The sequence below is a fragment of the Peromyscus eremicus genome, chromosome 17 (assembly GCF_949786415.1).
Source record: "Peromyscus eremicus chromosome 17, PerEre_H2_v1, whole genome shotgun sequence".
In the NCBI taxonomy this organism is placed as follows: domain Eukaryota; kingdom Metazoa; phylum Chordata; class Mammalia; order Rodentia; family Cricetidae; genus Peromyscus; species Peromyscus eremicus.
In genome coordinates this window covers 15,513,263-15,530,685 of record NC_081433.1, presented here as the reverse complement: position 1 = coordinate 15,530,685, position 17,423 = coordinate 15,513,263, and the positions used below count along the sequence as shown (strand labels likewise).

The 17,423-nt window shown below is 51.8% G+C and overlaps 1 protein-coding gene across 5 annotated transcripts in view; it reads right to left on the bottom strand.

The window, feature by feature from the left end:
• The window catches only part of Ank1 (ankyrin 1), a 183,812-nt gene that overhangs the window by 24,659 nt on the left and 141,730 nt on the right, over positions 1 to 17,423 (bottom strand). For 4 of the 5 annotated variants that reach the window (XM_059244849.1, XM_059244850.1, XM_059244851.1 and 1 more), the window contains exons 19-37: positions 15,752 to 15,850; positions 15,422 to 15,520; positions 14,351 to 14,443; positions 13,907 to 13,979; positions 13,214 to 13,237; positions 12,013 to 12,109; positions 11,619 to 11,697; positions 10,040 to 10,137; positions 9,732 to 9,956; positions 9,017 to 9,171; positions 8,490 to 8,701; positions 7,825 to 8,029; positions 7,421 to 7,517; positions 7,011 to 7,239; positions 5,013 to 5,138; positions 4,768 to 4,887; positions 3,543 to 3,621; positions 3,183 to 3,257; positions 859 to 990 (exon numbers count right to left, since the gene is read on the bottom strand). In XM_059244849.1, coding sequence (XP_059100832.1) covers positions 859 to 990; positions 3,183 to 3,257; positions 3,543 to 3,621; positions 4,768 to 4,887; positions 5,013 to 5,138; positions 7,011 to 7,239; positions 7,421 to 7,517; positions 7,825 to 8,029; positions 8,490 to 8,701; positions 9,017 to 9,171; positions 9,732 to 9,956; positions 10,040 to 10,137; positions 11,619 to 11,697; positions 12,013 to 12,109; positions 13,214 to 13,237; positions 13,907 to 13,979; positions 14,351 to 14,443; positions 15,422 to 15,520; positions 15,752 to 15,850 — 2,317 coding nt within the window. The remainder of the gene's footprint in view (positions 1 to 858; positions 991 to 3,182; positions 3,258 to 3,542; positions 3,622 to 4,767; positions 4,888 to 5,012; positions 5,139 to 7,010; positions 7,240 to 7,420; positions 7,518 to 7,824; positions 8,030 to 8,489; positions 8,702 to 9,016; positions 9,172 to 9,731; positions 9,957 to 10,039; positions 10,138 to 11,618; positions 11,698 to 12,012; positions 12,110 to 13,213; positions 13,238 to 13,906; positions 13,980 to 14,350; positions 14,444 to 15,421; positions 15,521 to 15,751; positions 15,851 to 17,423) is intronic. The other variant, XM_059244853.1, reaches the window with a different exon arrangement.

Below are 17,423 nucleotides of genomic sequence, written 5' to 3'. Positions count from 1 at the left end.
TGGGACACAGGAAACCTTCCAACTACAGAGCCCATGGCCTCATGCATGTTTGGCAAGTGCTCTGGCTCTGCTGAGCACAAGCCAGATGCTTAGTGGCCAATGTGAAGTATCTAAAGGTAGGTGTGTGTGTGTGTGTGTGTGTGTGTGTGTGTGTGTGTGTGTGTGAAAGTTGTAGGTGTGTGTATGTGATAGCTATAGGTGTGTGTGTGTGTGTGAGTGAGATAGAGACAGAAAGAGACAGAGAGAGAGAAAGCGAGCAAGAGAGAGAGAGAGTGAGAGAGAGACAGAGACAGAGAGAGAGAGAGAGAGAGAGAGAGAGAGAGAGAGAGAGAGAGAGCTGTAATAGTAATGAGAAAATAAGGCGAAAGACTGTCCCTTTGAAGTCCTGGTCTTCATCAGAGGATGTAAGAAGCAGATAGAAGCACCAGCTCCTGCATAGGGCAGGATTTGGAGGAGTTGCTGAAAAACAGAGCAAGACAAGTCTTTCCCAGGCAAGAGAGGGGGTTCCTAAGAGAACAAGAGCTAAAGCAGACTGGGGTAGGCCCGCCTGACTGCTCTGAGACCACAGAACTCATTCGGTTGAGAAATTCAATAGGAATACTCTGAGAACAAGAGTCTCACATCCTGTAACATGTTATTCTCAGGGGTTCAGGGCAATTTCCCCCCTCCTTCTGAGAATGGGAAAGGTTGAGGGCAGGAGCCACTGGTAATGTGATCTGGTAGGGTTGCCCAGGAGACCTCAAGACTATGAGAAGGGACGGAGATGGGAAAGCCCAGGTCAGCAGCAGGACTGGACTCTGAAGGAGGGCTCTGGTGAGGCCAGCTCTCTAGCCAGACAGTTGGCTGAATGGTACTGACACTTCGCGTTTTCGCCTTCTCGGGCCACCCAGAGGGTCAGCAAGGCTGCGCTCTGCTCCAACAAGGAGTTGGGGTTTTCTACGCGGATCCGGTTGATGTCCTCCACGGTGAACTGTAGCTCCCGGGCCAGCTCTGTAGGCAAAGAACCAAGAGCCAGTATGAGTGCCAAGTTTATCACAGTCCCCATTAAATCCGGGGTTCCTTCCCACCAGGAGAGACTTGGTGCGGAACACGTATCTGCCTCCGTGTGTGCCTAGTGAACGGAGCAGGGAAACAGACATCAAATGAGTGAGTGATAAGTGAATGAAGACATTTCCTTTCTTTTTTTCCGACATCGCTGGGGAGTGATGAGACAAGCTAGTCCCCAGACTTCGAAGGTGCCATAGCTCAGGTCACCTGCAGCTTTGCACAGGTGGCCACTGGCTGTCCTCCAAGAACTAGAGGATAGGGAGGGAGGCAGCCCTGTGCTTACGACAGAACTTCCTCTGTTACTTTTACTGTGACTGCTCACAGGTGTTTAGAAGGGGAATACATCAGAGTACTTTAAGTATAAGGAAGACTGGTGACTACAGGTCAGAACTATACAACACCACACACACACACACACACACACACACACACACACACACTAACATATACCACATATAAGGACACAGACCATATACTTGTATGCAAATGTGCACATGTGCAGCATACATACACATGTGTATATATTTATTCATGGACATGTATAGACACAGTATACCACACACACACACACACACACACACGCACACACACACACACACGCATGCATGTACACACACCAAGCAGGAATAGAAATAGCCTAAAGAACAGATACTTCCCAAATTCTGAATTCCTGCCACACAGCTTCTCAGGAAGTTCCCACTGTGGTGTCTGAGTCATCTAAAGCATTGTGCAGGGTGAGTGCACACAGGACGGTCATCCACATAAAGATTACAGCAGAGGGTGGCAAGAGAGGACACGTCCGTTTACAGAGCCCGAGGTTACATCAACATGTGGAGCATTTTCCTCTGCCTACCTGCTTCCCTTCAAATCCTGTCTGCCCTGCTGTATAACCAGGAAGTACCATAGGCTCAGCCATAGCCAGAGGCAAAAGGTGCAACATCTGGAGACCTGGCCCTTTCCCCTTTTCCCACAGCAAGCTGCCTCTGAGAAGGTACTGAGCAGCACTGAGAAGACAGTGGACACTGTCACAAGATATACGCATATACGTACATTACATATATGTGTGTGTATGTGTATATATGTATATATATGTATACACACATATCATTTGTCTGTGTGTTTATGTTTATTTGTTTCATTTTCTGTGTTCTGTCACTAGCTACCAACCTGCTTTATTAAGGTGGATCTTCACATTCCCACTGATAAAACAGGGTAAACCAGTACACCCAAAGGCAGCTTACAACGTCAAGCGTTGGTGGTGTATGATATAAAATCTGATGTTTATTTTCAAAGGTGTCTCCAGCCAGCTTAGGTCCAGCTCATCTGCAGATGAACAGGGAACACTGGAGCCCTGCTAATGCCCGCTAGCCTAGCTATGCCCCACCACACGAGCTAGCAGTGGAGAGTAGAAACTTAGCAGTAGCCGAGTCTGCCTGTGAGGCCACGCACCTATTAATCTTGGAAATACACAGAATTTAAATGTAGGGATGAACTCAGACACAGTTTCTGTTGAGAAACATTCAAACATAAACAACAGTGGGAGAGACAGGATTATTACAGAAGGCTCCCGGCTTAGGATTTATAAACGCTTTTCTGCGCTCAACCAGAGCTCCTGATGGCTTAGGCTGATGCTCAACTTGGCAAGGTCGTAAGATGAAGGGTTGTTTCCCTGGAGTCTCTGCTACTCTTGCTATAAAAGTAAGGATAACTGTTTCTCACGATGCTTCCAGGGGCAATAGACGAACATGGGGGGCGGGGGAGGCTCACTGCTCTCCACTTGTGCCCAGTGGCATTGCTTATAAAATGGGCCATCAGCCGGGCGGTGGTGGGGCACGCCTTTAATCCCAGCACTCGGGAGGCAGAGGCCGGTGGATCTCTGTGAGTTCGAGGCCAGCCTGGTCTACAAAGCGAGTTCCAGGAAAGGCGCAAAGCTACACAGAGAAACCCTGTCTCGAAAAACCAAAAAAAAAAAAAAAAAAAAAAAAAAAAGGACCATCACAGACTCAATGAACAATGGATGATGAAGATAGGGTTGGATGTGCTTCATCCTGGGTCACCCAGGAGGAAGGATCATGGGGTTAGGTAGATCTGGTTGTTTTTTTGGTTTTTTTTTCTGTTCAAATTCCATAACTCACCTGCCCAGCTGAGGCCGAGGTGCTCCGTGATGACCGCCATCTTCATATCAACACGGTCTGTATCACTGGTAAAACCTGGGAAGATGCATTGGATTGCAGTTAGTCACAGGGGCAGGTCGCAACATGGATGAGGTGGGTGTCTGGCCCTTACAAAAGGATGCTCAGGTAACAAGGCCCTTCAGATCACACTGTCAGGGAGAGACCTAAGGGGAAGGCTTTGCCTGCTGCAGATAAAATAAGATGAGTTGACACCAGGACAGAGTCCTTGACAAGGACATCCTTGACAGATTGCCTTGATGGGAATGTGTCTGCACTCTTATAAGAGCAAGCATATTGGGGTGCTAGGCGAGGGGCTCCTACCCAGCCGGGACTCGCTGAGAATGCTATATCGAAGGGTCAGGGGTGTCAGCGTCCTCCTCCTGTCTTCTGCTCCACTGCCCTGCAGAAGACAGAGAAAGGTTACAGTGGATTTGGGGTGCACTTTGTCTTAGAGAAGCCGATGCAAGCTCTCGTGTTTTGGTAGTCCGTGGCCTGACAGATAAAACACGTGGTAAGAGATGGGAGTGGAAGGAGGTTTGTGGTACGCAAATACTTCATTAATAGTATCAAGAATGGCAGATCCAAGTAGCCATTACCATGTGAGCAGCTCCATTTTATACTGGCAGCCACCTATGAGGCAGGTAGGTACAACTTCTAGTTTACTGGTGGGGAAACTGAGGCACAGAGAGTAACTTGCACAAGATCACCCGGTAGAGACAGATTTTGAATTTAAGCTCAGTTTTTCTTTCTGGATTCTCTTCTGCTCGATGACTCATTGCTGACTCACACTGGCCTAAGGTTTAACACCAAGGCCTCTTTGTTCTAGGCACTGGAAACCCCACTTGAGGGAGAAGTAGGTTGACCCTCATCCTCAGAAGGAAAAGAGAAATTGAGTCACGTAGCTGAAGGTGACCTTGTTTCTCTTCTAGGTGACTACAGAAGGCCAATGACTCAAATAGAAGCACAATAGCCCTGACAGAAACCTGGAGACATTCTGAGGATGGAGTCGCTCCAAAGGTCCAAGCGACACCATGATGCTCTCACAGGGATCAGAAAGAGGCCATCGGTCAAGACTCCTTGGCTGAGTGTGGAAACCGGGGTTTTGACAGTGGCTGGGGACACCAGGGTCCCCTTGTTTGAGAGGAAAGACAGGCGAATAAATGGAAAAGAGACTTGACAACTTCTGTCTATGAGTAAGTGACCTTCGGCAAGTCCCCACTCAGCTGTAAGCCTCAGACGTCTCAAGAGCATGGGGGTTGGGGGTTGGGGGGTGGATCTGTCCTCCACATTCTAGGGAGGCTGGCTCCATGTGAACAGTCCTATCAGTGCCTGACCCTGACATTGGCTCCTCACATCCCATAACCAGGCTTTTCGGACGTTCCAGGGAAAGCTTTCACTGCCTAGCCACAAAGTAAATGTCCATAGCAGAGCAAGAGTCCCTGAGGAGCCTGGAAATTGAAGTTAGTGCTTCAGAACACAAGAAGAAGCCTTTTGGATGGATGCGTGTTCTGGGGGCTTCTAAGGGAAGTTGGCGGTGGCAGCTCACCTTGGTACAGGGGGGCATGGTGATATTCAAGTGGCAGAGGATGTGCTGGGTGTCCTCGTATTTCATCGCCTTCCGCAGGAACGACAAGAACCCTCCTGGCTCGCGACTGCTGTCCCTCACCTAGATTCAATCACACACAGGGAGCTTTAGCAGGGCCCTGGATGCCTCCAGGCTGGTGTTCTCAGGGGTTCCTGCCTCCCAAACTCCTAGACCAAGAGAACAGGGTGGCCAGAGGAGGCCAGCACCTTCACAGGGATGGCCAGGCGGTTCTCTCGAAATGACTGGAAGTGGAAGCTTCGCTGTTGCGTTGCTTTCTTGACAGGCACCAAGTTCCCAGAGAGTTCTGCAAACAGAGGCATTCCTTCCAGAACCTACAGGAAGAGAAAAGCATGCTGAGCTCGTATAGAAATGCCTGTAAGTTTCTTTGATTTCCCCTAAACCGTCCCTCACACAGGGAGTGGGTTATGAGAAGCCTCACTGTTCGTTTAGGGAAAAGTGTCACAAAGGAGCCCTGCTCCCTTGGTGTAGACTTGAAATGAACATGTTCCCAAGAACTCAGCGGCCTGTCTGTCAGGACGGCAGAGCACGTCTCCTGGAAAAGCCCTGGTCTATAGTCTTAAGTCTGTCTGAAGATGTTTTGTTCGTGAGATGTGCTCAAAAGGCGACAAATACTTCTCACACATCAGGATTCCTTCTATGTGCACAACAGCCTCAAATGAGATGTTCTCATGTTTATATCTGACAGTTGGGGAAACTGAGTCCTGTAGACAGAAAGTACTTTGACCAGTGAGTGCCAGGGCAGCATCAGAACCAGGCACGCCTAAGTCTTAGCCCTGTATTTCTGATACCAAGTCACCTAGTCAGCTCTCCTGGTTATTTCCTTCCTTCCTTCCTCCCTTCCTTCCTTCCTTCCTTCCTTCCTTCCTTCCTTCCTTCCTTCCTTCCTTCCTCTCTCTCTCTCTCTCTCTCTCTCTCTCTCTCTCTCTCTCTCTCTCTCTCTCTCTCTCTCTCTCCAAGCTAGAGTCACGTGAGAGGAGGAAACCTCTATTAAGGAAAGCCTGTGGGCAAACCTGCAGGGCATTTTCTTGATTGCTGATTGACGTGAGAGGGCCCAGCTCACTATGGGCAGTGCCAGTCCTGGGCAAGGTGGTCCTGGGTTGTGTATAAACGCAGGCTGAGCAAGCCATGAGGAGCAAGGCAGTAAGCGGTGTTCCTCCATGGCCTCTGCTTCAGTTCCGGCCTCTCAGTTCCCGGCTGAGTTCTTGCCCTGACTTCCTTCCATGATAGACTGTGATATAGTGATAAACTGTAACCTGAAATAAACCCTTTCCTCCCCAAGTTGCTTTGGGTCATGGTGTTTAATCACAACAATAGAAACTCTAAGGCATCCGCTTTCCCAGGTAAGTCCAGCTAAGAGGCCAGACCCTCAGACAGTCCCTAGCTTATTGTATAAACATGGGAGAGAATCTTGGGATGGTAATAAGTTCAAATCCAGTTCCCATCCTCTCTTCTATTTATCCACATGGCCCCTGCTTTCCTAGATGCTGCCCCACCCCAGGGTTGCTGGTAGAAGCAGGGAGTTTGGGTCAAATCCTACAGCTGCTGTCTCTGCAGCTTGAGGGTGACTTTAACCCTCTCTCTCCCAGTCTTGGCTCCCCAGTGTGTACACTGGGGTAACCAAGGTGCCCACAGCTAAGAGAGCCAAACCCTATCTTATAAGTAAGGTACTTTAAGAAAGAAGGATTTCGAAAAAGTGTGTGTGTGTGTGTGTGTGTGTGTGTGTGTGTGTGTGCGCGCGCACTTATGCAGGTACCCACAGAGACCAGAAGAGGGCACTGGATCACTTGGAACCAGAGTTACAGGTGGTTGTGAGCTGTCTGATATAGGTGCTGGGATCCGAACCCGGGTCTTCTGCAAGAGCAGTAAGTGCTCTTCACTGTTGAGCCAGCTCTCCAGCCTCGCAAATTACTTTCAATTGTGCCAGATTCATACGAACTTCAGCAAGTGCTGATTCTTATGCTACAAGTCCCTGAGATGCCTGCAGTGTTTGTCATAACTTATCTAAAATGATGCTTGGGACAGGAGCTGAAGCAATACAGTCTAACGGTCCCTGTAACTTCAGAGGGAAGACTCCTGGCCTGGCTAGGCCATCGTGTCTCAGAAACCAGCCATGAAAGCCCCCTTAACCCAGGGCTTTATTTCCTTGTGTGCAGCGGCTGTTATGAGGAGACCCGGAGCCACACCTCTATGTCCCTGCTCCGTGCCACCTCCACGAAGTTCTCGTGCTGCTCCAGGGTCTTGTCCACTTTGTCGTCCGTCATGCAGTAGCAGCGTAGCCGTCCTTCCCGGGGGTCATTCATCTTGGCAAAGATGACAAACTTGGCCATGTAGGGGACCGCGGTGAGCTCTTTGTACAACAGAGTGGCAAAGTTTACAGCCTCCGCGGTCCGAGGGCAGTCTGACAGCCAAAACCTAAAAGGAGATGGCGAGTGGCGAGCGTGGCCACGCAGCAGTGACTGCACCCTGTCTGGCAGGGGGGAGGGGGGTGAAGGGGGAGCAGCAGAGAAGGAATCTCAAGCCTGGGAGAGCAGGCCAGGCCGTGAGGGTGGCTCCCTGCAGCCACCACGCTGGGCGAGGAAGGGCCGAGTCTCACCTGGCCGAGACATTGGTGGTAAAGTTGGCACACTCGTTGGCATACACAAGCTTGGTTGTCCCCGTTATATCTTCCCACTGGGCTTGGTCAGTTCCACCTACAACAGCGGCAGAACAGGGCTGGGGGCTACTTTCCATTCACAAGCATGAAGCTTACCAATGCACTAGGACAGAAGTGGTACAACCTGGGTGACCCTTAGTCTGCAAAACCTGAGCACTCTATGTCCCCATGCTGTCCTGAGGACTTGTCCTCGGATCATAGACTTATATACTCAGGTCATTTTTCTCCCACCCCCAGGGAAGCTGTAAGAGCCTAAGGTAGTTGCTGGCTTTATCTTTGCACTGGCCAGGGTGTGCCCCAAACCAGCTGCTGCCAAGGAAGTGGGCACCAGGAGCATCACTCACCGATGACGCTGCACAGTAGGCGCAGGCTGGTGGTGTCTCCCTCCCCACTGTCCCTGGGGTTGTCAGTCCAGGAGGGAGGGAGCGGGATTCGAAGCCCAATGGGACGGTGGAATTTCCGGCGCCTTGGCTCAACGGTGACAATGGGGCTGAATGTGGCCTGGTTACCTAGGAGCTTGGTCACCAGCTCGTCTGGGACAGGCTGTGCCTGCGAAGTGCCGAAGACAGAAGGCTCAGCCCCAGGGCAAGTCAGATAGGGTCAGCCAGGTACCCTCAAAGTTCAGGTGAGGAGGTGACGCCACCCCCACCCCCCACCCCATACACTTGGATGGGAATGGTGTCCACCTAGGCCTGACCCCACGGCTTAGTGTCTTTCTGAACCTTTCCTTCCGTCTCCCATTTCCATGCTTTTCCTCAGCACTTTGGCCCACTTCGGGCCTCCTGTGGAATCCTCCCTAAGGGGACACAGCTGGCCACACTCAGTGGCCACATTGGGCTGTCTACTCTTCGGAAAACATCTGTTCACCCCCTCCCTCCCAGAGTTCCCCCAGCTCAGATTTCCCAGACCAAAGTGTGGGACTGTCCTGGGGGCGGGGGCGAGTCTTCTCTAGAGCCTGGCTCCCATGTCGCCTGAGGAACTGGCAAGGAAGGGACCCCGAGCCCGTCACCTGCAGAGCCAGCTTCACTTTCTTGGTGACAGCGTTTTCGGGGAACGTTGCCTGTACCAGGGGCACCAGCCGGCTCTTCAGGGAGCCCCCTTCAGGACCGATGGTGTCGTAGTCCTGGCAGAGCCGGGACATGATCACAAAGTACAGGGGGAAGTCAGTGGTGATGATGCGGCACACGCGTTTCTTCTCCAGCTCCTCCAAGCTCCCCAGCTCTGGAACCACAAGTTGCCTCAGGATGAGCCATGACTGTGGCTCTAGAGTCTCCACATCCTGGACACACACCCTCCCGAGGGGCTTGGCAGGGAGGTGGCCTGGAAGGAGGAGTGTCTGGACCCAGAGGCCCAGTGGAAGAGGCGCTGGGCATGGGGGGGGCACTATGCCCACCCACGTGTCCTGGGGATCCAGCACTTGGTCATAAGGACCATCTCCAGCCTCTCTTAGCCTCCCCAAGCCCAGGCAGTGCTGACAGAGCACCCTGAGTGTGCAAGCCCAGATCCCATCTTCCCAGAACTCTAGGGCCCCTTCACCTTCGTCCATGCCGTTAAGGATCTGGTCCAGGTAGCTTTCTCCATAACGGCTCTTGTGCTCTTTCCACACAGAGCCATTTTCGCTCCTCAGAACCACCAGTTCACGGTCCCCACGGCCATGCGAGGCGAAATGGGGGATTTCCACAATCACGGGGCTAAGGTGGAACACAGCAAGCGGTAGGAGGGTGTCCTAGGGGAGGCCAGATGGCCGGCCACAAAGGGGACGGCAGCGAGCCCTGCTCACAGCCCGCAGGGAGAAGGGCCTACTACGGGCCAGGGCTGTGGAGGAACAGAGCTGCCCTGGGTCACTGAGGCTAAAGCCTCTCTTACTGTTCTGGGTGGACAGCAGAGCTCCAGTGACCAGAAAAGACTACCTGCATTTCACTCCTCTGGAGGGTCTTGGGGACCCTCTGTGGGGAATACCTTCCAGATGAGCACTCTGGTATTTACCTAAATAAACCCTATGCTCCCAAATAGCCAAATTTTCTCTGTTCTCTTCCTTCGCATCCTAGCACTTTTGAGAGTAGTGGGCTCCTCTAGAGCCATAAGCTGCTCCGTGGGCCTGAGAGGGCCAGGAAAAAGCCTGTTTGTCACCACAGCAATGAGATGCCGGGCGCTGCCTGGGCGGGGGTGGGGGTCCTTCAGTCTCAGCTGAAGGGGTGGGAATTGGCTGGAGACACTAGTTGCACACATTCCCCACGAGGGCATATCTCACCTAAGGAACTGGGCCCCCGTAGGTCCCAACGCAATGATCCTGCTGGCTAGGCCCTCTTCCTCACCCAGTGGGGGTGGTGTGTTCAGCTTCTGAGGCTTGACCAAGCGGCAGGTGATACGTGTGGGTGCTGCGCATGTCCGGGGAGGGATCACCACCCTCAGGCCATTATGACGGCTCCCTCTCATGGATCCTCCCCGGGCATCAACCATGAAGCTCACCAGGAACCTAGACGCACAGGTAGATCATGACAGGACTGGCTTCCTTCTCAAGGGCAGGAAAAGTGGGTCCCAGATTTGCGTAACACTCACCCTGTGTGGACGGGGCTGGCCACGGGGCTAATGTTGTCTGAGGTCTCTGTGGCTGGGCTACTGGGGATTAGTGAGTCCTCATCATACTCTTTAGATCCCTGCAGAAGAGAAAAGGGCCTCCTGTCTCTTATCTCACCCTCAGGATACCCAAACATGTGCCCACGTCCTGCAGCGCAGCTAGAAGAAACCGCTTCCATGAAATGAACTCTGACCCCAAAGGAACATGGCTTCCCCCTCAGGGTCTCTCTTCGCTTGCCGTCCTCTGCTTGGTGCATATAGAGCTCACTCATCCACCCTTCTCTCTGCCATTCCCCATGCTTTCCTCTCCAGAGCTGGTTCTAGGCCCTGCACCGGTCACCTCAGGGCGACTTGCCCATTGGCACCGTGTGGAGGAGGGCTCTGCAAGGTGAACCCATCAGCCTCTGCGGGGCTTCCCACCCCTCACTGGTGGAAGGAGACTATTTGCTGCCTCACAAAAACCAATGTCTCTAAGTCCACACCCAGAGATGAGAGCAGCTCACAGGAGACAACTGAACCCAACCCTTTACATGGAGCCCTAGATGGGCAATTAGTAGAAATGCAGTGTGCACCTCTGACTGGGTTTTTAACTTAAGCAAAGACTTGGAAAGAGATGTTGGGCTTCTCCTTAGCAAGTACAAACCCCTGGGTTCTCTCCGTGTGTGTGTGTGTGTGTGTGTGTGTGTGTGTGTGTTGAAGGGTGGTGAAGAGAATGGGGTGGTTACAGGACAAGACTCACTCAGGTCCCCTGGGCTTGTTCCTGTTGCTTTGACAGCATCCAGGGACAGTGTCAGAGTGGTACAAGGGTCCCATCGGATTGTCTCTCAAATGCACAACACCACCAATGCTGTATGGTGCTGATACCCCAGCATATTTTCAGACTCATATCCCTTTGTGGAGGAGGGAGGGGATTCAGCCCACCTCAGCTGTCAGGCCTAAGGGCAGACATGGCCAGCCTTCAACACCACATCAACTCTCTCATATCCCTAGGAAATGTTGTTGCTCTGGAGGAAAGTGCCAATGGCCTAATCTTTAACCAGAAGAGACTAAACTATTTGAAATCATTCTCATCCTCTAGCTCTATCTACCTTTTTGGGTGAATTCCAGTGGAAGGCTAGGAAGGCCCAAACCAGGGTACTGTCATGAACAATGGTTACATCAACAACAGTGCTCCGACATCTTTCTGTCAGTGTTGGGGTCTCTGGCTCCCATTATCAAATGGGGGAAGATGAGAAGAGGCACAGTTCTCTTCCTCAAGAGAGAGGAAGCTTATGTGCATCACAGGGGGAAGGCTTCCTTCCTGGTCCTACAACTGAACATGGCCTGAACATCTTCCTGGCATATTATGACGATGTTTCTCATACTCGAGCCCTCTGAGGCTCCTGGAACTCACAGTAGGCACAATGAGTATGCCAACCATACTGGGCTCTACAGAACACAGGGAATCATGGGTTTGAAGGTGTGAGCCTCTCTACTTTAGCTCCTATTGTCCCCAGGTCATAGGAACACAATCATGGAATGTCCTCACTCTCTGTGACGGAAGAGACCAAGAGTTCCTTACCTGTTCTGGGTCTTCAGATCTGATGACCACAGTCTCAGGTGTGACACAAGGGATCCTTGGAATGGCTGGAGATTCCACCCTGTGAGCCAGGAACATTAGACAATCAAAGAGCAGAATAGTTGAAGCAGACCCCTCCATCATTCCTGAGAGACCTAAGTGACAAACCTCAGTCCATCTGTAATGACCTGGCTTGCTTACTCACCCTCACCTCATCGCATATGATAAAATGACTCTCTGATCCACAAACTGACCCATGTCCCCCCTGCACCTTGAACCCTCTCCTTCCCTAGGCACATCCCCGGCCTGGCTTTCATCTACCTCTCTGCTCTGAACCCTGGAGCTGCGCCTGGATGTCCACAGCACGATCCTCCCACCCACACTGAACCCATCTTACACTTGGTCTAGCTTCGGCACAAAATCCAACAGCTCTTTCTCCTCACCCACATCCCGGGAGTCCCGCCTCGCAGCCTGGGAGCCGACAAGTTCTTCACCTGAAAACCAGGAGCTCAAGTGAGTGGCGGACTGGAGACAGATCACTTTTTGGTTCCTAACGAGCACTTTCCACAGTCCCCCTCTCAATGTCTACTCAAAAGCGGAGGGCAGTTTTGGTTTCTGATGCCCCAAGGGGCCTGTTAGCCATGGGAATTCCCAGGCCTGTTCTTCCAGCACTAGAGCCCAGGGTGGGCCAGGTCCTACTCTGTCTCCCCCCCAGCTTTGTAGGCTGGAAACCAACACAGCCAGAAAGAAGGTTTTTGTTTGATGAGTTTCCCATTACATAATAGCTCTTTCAGAGGGTAAAATGGCACCATCAAAAGAGTCACAGTTACAGATATTTCTTTCTTTCTTTTCTTTCTTTTTCTTTCTCTGTTTCTTTCTTTCTCTCTTTCTTTCTTTTCTTTTCTCTTCTTTCGTTTTTGAGACAGGGTTTCTCTGTGTAGCTCTGGCTGTCCTGGAACTTGCTTTGTAGACCAGGCTGGCCTTGAACTCAAGGATCCACCTGTCTCTGCCTCCTGAATGCTGGGATTAAAAGTATGGGCCACCATACCCAGCTTAGGTTACAGATATTTCTAATCTACCATTATAGAGGAGTAAACAGCACTGTGCTCAAACCTAGTCACTCAAGGCTATAGCATCCTTTTGTTATTGAAACCCCTTTATTTCCATTATTATTTTTATACCTTAAGAATTCCTCATCCTGGAATTTTTATTCGTAATTCCAAATCTCATAAAGAGGATCTAGCTCCCTGCACCTAAATCAGCAACCTGCACCCCTCCCCCATCTTCTTGGCCTGACTGGACCAGCAGCCTGGGCTCTGGGCCCCCCATGCCTATCACCCTGCAGGAGGAGCCTGGCCCTATGACCTGGAGCCGACAGGATGGAAGTGTAACTGTTCATGCAGGATGAGCACAGACATGGTGGCATGGGCACAGATACAGAGGTGGTTTCATGGTGTGCATGTCCTGTTTAGTCAGCTCCGGGCCCTGCATGGGGCCACGGAGGATGAGAAGCAGGCATGGGTTAGTGAGGACTCGTGTGCTTATGGTGGGATGTGCTCCGGTGAGAAAGACCACAGGGAACAGAGAGCATTTCATACCCATTATAGTTATCTGAGCGGTTCCTGGAAGGTAAAGAAGAGCCAAGTTGAAGGGGTGAGAGCGTCAGGACCCAGTAAAGCCAGAGGCATGTCGTTAAGGGCGCATGTGCTGGAACTGTCCAGCTGGCAGTCATCCAACCACTGAATTCCAGACAGAAGGGGCCAGAGAGCAAGCCCATCCCTGCTATCCTGCATGCATTCTCTCAACTCTGTGAGGAAGTAGGGCTTGCTTGGGGAAGGGGGAAGGGAAAGATACCCTGGAGATCAGGAAGTTGAAACCTTAATCCCCCAGTGACAACGAGAGACTCCAGACTTTCTGTCCACCACACTGTCCTAAGGGCAGCTGACCAGGATGCGTCCTCTTTTTAAACAGCCAGCCTTATCATTTGTGGAGGAGAACAGCAGCCAGATGTTGCCGCAGCTGCCGCCAGCTCTCAGAGCTGCCTTGAGTAGACCCATCCGTTCTAACTCCCACATAAAGACTTGAGAGCTAAAATATGAACCTCTAAGTCCTCAATTTTTCCTTCACCTGGGATCCTCTGAAAAGAATTGTTCTGTCAATAGACAATATTTGTAAGAAGCGGGTCTCCCTAGTTTCAATGTGTGCTTGTATGGACAGCCTGGATCTGTTCTGAGGGACTCCGAGGGAAGCCTGGGAGGATGGAGCCTGAATTCATCACCAAAGGTTTTTACCTTCGTCTTCAGACACATCCAGGATCTCATCCACCGTCTCAGGGTAGCTCATCCGATGTTTGTCGCTGATTAACTGAAAGGAGAAAGGGTAGGGGTCGGACCCACACGGAACACGGTATCTTTGCTTCAGATCAGCGGCTGCCCCGGATGAGCAGCCAGGAAAGGAGATGGAAAGATGTGCCGCCAGGCCTAGGAGGCAATTGATCTGGAAGCTGAAGCCTGGCGGGTAGCATAGGCAGGATAATGCCAGACCTCAGACTGCCCTACACCGCACCCCTTCCCCAAGCTCCATCCAATTCTTTGGTCACTAGGTGGCAGTATTGCCCCACCTGTAGCTAGTAGTGCCTACCAGATGGGAGGCATTGGCTTTGGGCGGTAACCCTCAGGACCCATGGCTGCGGCTGGAGTTGGGGTTGGGGTGCCTCAGGGGAGGGGCAGACATACCACTACACTGGTTTCATCCGTGACCACCTTGAGCACATCTGTTACAGAGATATAGCCCAAACGCTTGGCTATTGCCAGAGGTGTGGTTCCGTTCTAGGACAGAGGAAAAGCCGACAGGGAGTCAGAGGAGAGAGTCTGTCTCTTGCACACAGACCAGGTTTGCTTGGATTCTTCAGAAGGGCCCAAGTGGACGGACTGGGCCTTGGAGCCGAGATCTGTGTACAAGTATGTGACCCTGGAGGCCACAAAGATGAGAGAAGACAGGAAGATGAGCAGTCCACACTGTAAGCCCTGGGTGTTAAGTATATGGCCTTGACATGAGAACAGAGCCAAGTCTCCCAAGGCAGGCAAGCACTGCTGGGAGGAACCGGTTAGCAGCAGGGCAATGCTCCCATACCCCTCCTCAGCTGTCAGTAACTGCGTGTTATGATAGTTAACAGCAATCCTGAACCTTTCAGTTCACTAATTAGAGCTGTCCGATTCACAAATTCCCCGAATGGGATAGGGACACTTTAATGTTTTTATCTTAAGGGAAAGGGTTAGGTGAGAACTGCAAGGCACTGAAGCTTTTATCTTTGAAGGTCCTTCTCTGCTTGCAGACTGTGCCCGGGCTCCACATGACGTCAGCCCAGCTGCGGTTACACCCTCAGCAAACATCTGCAGTCAAGGGTCCACAGCTTTCTGAGTTGGGAACAGCCCTGCAGGTTAATCCTACCAACCCCACGGTCAGGATAGGAAATCCATCCCGAACCACAATCGCTAAGGCTGCTAGGGATGTCTTCCAGGTCCAAAGCACTTAGTTTTGCCTACTCATGCCATACTTCACGAAGGTAGCTTCAGACACAGCAGAAGGTGCGTCAGCAGGAACAGTTACAAGCCAGAGCAGAGGAGGCATGCTGCTGGTGAAGGTCACTCTCCAGTGACCAAAAGGAGCCATATTCCAATGTCTGGAGTGTACACAAGGCAGCTACATGATGGTGCGTAGCTCTGCCCAGACTCCAGAGTGTCAGCAACCTATATGGTTAGGGGTGCTCCCCTTGCTGTGTGAAACGGGACCAGACGGGTACTCACCGAGCTGACCTCGTTCGGGGAAGCACCGTTCTTCAGGAGCAGCGTCACAATGTCTGTGTGGCCTTGCTGAGCCGCCTGGTGCAAGGGACTGTATCCTAGCTATGAAGTAAGGCAGACGTTTGGCAGGATCAGTGAGCCGCTGGGGGGAAGAACTGCATACAAACGCCAGAGTCCATCTACTAAAACTGCTCCCCCCCCCCCCCCCCCGCCACTTCCTTCTTTAGGTTCAAAGCTCAGGACTGAATCAGGGCCTGGAGTGGCTCTGGTTGCCTCCTAAGTGAGTGCCTAGGAGCTGTCAGCGTGGGGGTTGGGTGTAAGGTGCCCCTGTACCTTGGTCTTGGCATTGACGTCTGCCTGGTGCTGTAGCAAAAACTTCACCAGCTTGATGTTTCCATAATGACTGGCCACGTGGAGCGGGGTGTAACCCATCTGAAAGGCAAGAAATGAATGTGGGTGGGAAGTCATCTGGGCACGCCGAGCACCAGCCGAGCCACGCTTCAATGGAATCCTTACAGAAGCAGCTGCTTCGGGGAGGGGAAGAAAGCTATGGGGAAGGGCGGGGGCTGCTGTGAGACATGGTGCTGATGCTGGTTAGAGCAGGGACAGGATCTGGTGTCAGACAAGGGAAGGGTGAGATGCTACTGAAGTCATCAGGCAGGGCATCGGAAGGCTGACGTGAACCTGGGAGAGAGGGCTAGGCTGAAAACGGTTAGCCTTGAGGATGCGCAAGGGCAGCTGACATGAAGCAGAGGGAGGGCAGAGTGGGGACAAATGTCTGTGGCAGCACTTGGAAAGGCTTGCGGGTGATCGGAGAGAGCTGCACCAGGATTCGAGAAGCGTTCTTTTTAGAAGGAGGGGCTGACGGGTCTGTGCTAGGAAGAGCTCTGGAAGGACAGACAGCCACGTACTGTCAATGCTGACATTCACAACAGCAGACTCATTTCTTCTACTAGAGGGGTGGAGCCCCACTGTAAGCATCCAGATGTTAGCTGAGTTACTAGAGTTTATAGGAAGTGACCATGGTCTAAAGTGATGGGCCAAGGTTATTCATGTGACTGTGGGCTGCCGTGCTAATTTCCAAAGAATCTATCCTGTTGATTTTTGCTTGTTTATTTTTGGTAGGGATGAACCAGGTCTCCCACATACCAGCAGGTGCTCCACGTCCTCCATGTTCAAACTCTGCCCCAGCTCCCATTGATTGGTGTTATGCCCAAATGGCTGATAAGCCAGCCCCTCTTTGGTCACACATGTCCTTAGGGAGCTAGCTGAAGATTCCAGAGGCCCTCTTAACACAGACCCTATGGGTCAGACCCTCATGTCCTGATATGGCTTTGTCTATGTCTGTCTATCTATGAGGCAGCCTAATCTACAGAACAGGGCCCTTCAGGAAAGGACCCCAAAAGACTGAGCTAGGATAAAGAGATTCTTGGGCTTTAAAGAGATTCTTGCTGAAGCTGTGGGAAGCTCTTCTTGGGGTGTCTTCAGCACAACATCATGGATAGAGCATCTATGGAACTGGGGTGCGTGCATGCGTGCGTGCGTGCAGGCATGCATGTGTACGCACTGCTGGTGGTATCATTCTGTTCCTTCTTTGGGGTTTTTCAGTGCTGGGGACAGGACCCAGGGCCTGGCACATGGCTAGGCAAACTCTCTACCCTGAGTTACATCCTCAACCCTTTGTCCCTTCCACTTAAGGCCACAAAAGGAACCAGGGTGTTCCTCTTCCATGCAGTCCCTTCTCCCACCAGCTGGGGGTGCTCTTTTCTCCCTCTGGGCTGCCAGCTTCTTAGTCTAGATGTCAAAGTTTACAGCTCCTTCCTGTCACTGAAGTCATGTCCCCACACTGCAAACACCCAGAGCAGTGTGCTGTGCACCACGCACACACTCACCCTTACACCACAACACAGGACTCTTTGACACAGAGAACCTGAGAGAAAGCCAAACTCCATTCAACATAATCCTGGCGTGAAAGGGGCTGTACTTCCTAGTGACACAGAGGAAG